Source organism: Amblyraja radiata, chromosome 30, assembly GCF_010909765.2.
Source record: "Amblyraja radiata isolate CabotCenter1 chromosome 30, sAmbRad1.1.pri, whole genome shotgun sequence".
NCBI lineage: Eukaryota > Metazoa > Chordata > Chondrichthyes > Rajiformes > Rajidae > Amblyraja > Amblyraja radiata.
This window is the reverse complement of record NC_045985.1, coordinates 14,032,505-14,035,004: the sequence shown is the minus strand read 5'-3', so window position 1 is coordinate 14,035,004 and position 2,500 is coordinate 14,032,505. Positions and strand designations below refer to the sequence as shown.

The 2,500-nt window shown below is 49.3% G+C and overlaps 2 protein-coding genes across 5 annotated transcripts in view; both read left to right on the top strand.

The window, feature by feature from the left end:
• dhx16 (DEAH-box helicase 16) overlaps nt 1–2,446 on the top strand; it is a 38,764-nt gene extending 36,318 nt beyond the window's left edge. For both annotated transcript variants that reach the window (XM_033047676.1, XM_033047674.1), the window contains exon 17: nt 2,294–2,446. In XM_033047676.1, coding sequence (XP_032903567.1) covers nt 2,294–2,365 — 72 coding nt within the window. In that variant the 3' untranslated portion in view covers nt 2,366–2,446. The remainder of the gene's footprint in view (nt 1–2,293) is intronic.
• The window catches only part of LOC116990128 (zinc-binding protein A33-like), a 1,164,093-nt gene that overhangs the window by 1,066,102 nt on the left and 95,491 nt on the right, over nt 1–2,500 (top strand). The gene's annotated exons all lie outside the window — the stretch shown is intronic.

Here is a 2,500-nt window from a genome sequence, read left to right as displayed (position 1 = left end):
TTACAGCGAATGCAGCTCCAGAGAACCCGGGTTCGATCCCGACTACGGGTGCTGTCTGTACGGAGTTTGCACGTTCTCCCCGTGACCTGTGTGGGGTTTTCTCCGAGATCTTCGGTTTCCTCCCACACTCCAAAGACGCACAGGTTTGTAGGTTAATTGGCTTGGTGTAAATGTACAAAGTGTCCCTAGTGGGTGTAGGATGGTGTTAATGTGCGGGGATCGCTGGTCGGCGTGGGCCGAAGGGCCTGTTTCCGCGCTGTATCTCGAAACTAAACTAACCTCACAGTCACCCAGCACGGAAACAGGCCCTTCGTCCCGTCCCTGTCGGCATCTTATCGCCAAGTTGGCGCCCAACCCAGGCCACGGTTTCAGTTTAAGTTTTGAGATACAGCGCGGAAACAGGCCCTTCGGCCCGCCGAGTTACCCCCCCCCGCATACTAGCACGACCCTGCACTGGGGACAGTCTCACGTTGACACCAACCACTTCACCCGCAAACCTGAACGCCTTTGGTGGGAGGAAACCGAAGATCCAGGAGAAAACCCCGCGCAGGTCACGGGGAGAACGTGCAAACTCCGCACAGACAGCACCCGCAGTCGGGATGGAACCCGGATTGCTGGCGCTGTGAGGCAGCAACTCTACCGCTGCACCACCGTGCCGCCCACTTTGTGTGCCACTCATGTCCACGTGATGGGAGCAGAATTAGGCCATTCGGCCCTTCATATCCAACTAGCCATTCAATCATGGCTGATCGATCTCTCCCCCCTGCCCACTCCCCATTCTCCTGCCTTCTCCTCATAACCCCTGACACCCGTACTAATGAAGAATCTATCTACTACAGCTCTGCCTTAAAAATACCCATTGACTTGGCCTCCACAATCAATTCCACAGATTCACCACCCTCTGACGAAAGAAATTCCTCCTCATCTTCCTAAAGCAGCCCGAGTCACAGAGGTGGATCTGCAATCGCGCATTATAATCGCTCCATTCTTTTAAATCGCTACCCCTGTAGATATTCACTTTATCCAGTATCTGTACACTGTAGACGGCTCGATTGTGATCATGTATTGTCTTTCCACTGACTGGTTGGCGCGCAACAAAAGCTTGTCATTGTACCATGGTACGCACAGCAATAAATAAACTAAACTAATCTTCAGCCCACGCCGACCAAGATGCCCCATCTCCTCTCGTCACGCCCGTAACCCGGGCCCCGTATCTGAGGAAGGATGCGCTTGTTTTGGAGAGGGTCCAGTGGAGGTTGGAGTTATAGAGTGATACAGCGTGGAAACAGGCCCTTCAGACCAACTGGCCTGTCTCTCTCGGTCTCTCTCTCTCTGTCTCTCTCTCTCTCTGTTTCTCTCTGTCTCTCTCTGTCTGTCTCTCTCTCTGTTTCTCTCTCTGTCCCTCTGTCTGCCTCTCTCTCTGTTTCTCTCTGTCTCTCTGTCTGTCTCTCTCTGTCTGCCTCTCTGTTTCTCTCTATATCTGTCTGTCTCTCTGTCTGTCTCTCTCTGTCTGTCTCTCTCTCTGTCTCTCTCTCTGTCTCTCTCTCTGTCTCTCTCTCTGTTTCTCTCTGTCTCTCTCTGTCTCTCTCTGTGTCTCTGTCTCTGTGTCTCTGTCTTTCTCTCCCTGCATGTCTCTCTCTCTCTCTGTCTGTCTCTCTTTGGCTCTCTCTCTGTCTCTGTCTCTCTCTTTATCTCTGTCTCTGTGTCTCTCTAAATTCAATTTTTCAATTTAAATACTTTATTGGCATGATAAAAAATACATTGTTATGTTGCCAAAGTATAAAACATGACATACATATTTAAGATGCATCAGTATAAATACAGGTATACAGTGCATGGATAGATATGTCCCTGTACATAAACTCGCAATAGACCTATAGCCCTTTATTGATGCTACACGTTCTTGCAGCTGTAAGCAGTGCAACACAATAGCAAGTTTAGCAATTCAATATTAATTTCTTAGTGTCAGTTAATGTCAATTAGTGTGTGCGTACATATGTGCATGTTGGTCATTCACCGTCTCTCAGGTTATGGCATGCTGTTACGTATTGTGCACCAAGATGGGCCGTATTTCCTTCGCCAAGGATTATTCTTAGTTTTGATGTATCATCTAGTTCTATAAAATCAGGGGTTGCCACACTGAGTTTGTCAAAGTATGCTTTCCTTGTTTTGTTCCTCTCTCTGTCTCTCTCTCTGTCTCTCTCTCTATCTCAGTCTCTCAGTCTCTCAGCCGCTGTCTGTCTGTGTCTCTCTCTGTCTCTGACTGACCATGCACCAATCTCTGCACTTGCAGCTGGGCCGAAGAATGGCAGAACTCCCTGTCGACCCCATGCTTTCGAAAATGATCCTGGCTTCCGAAAAGTAAGTACCTTTGGCGACACGATGGTTCATCCCCTCACAGTCTGGTTCCACTCGTGATTTAGTTTAGCTTGGTTTAGTTTAGAGATACAGCGCGGAAACAGGCCCTCCGGCCCGCTCAAGTCTGCACGGACCATCGATC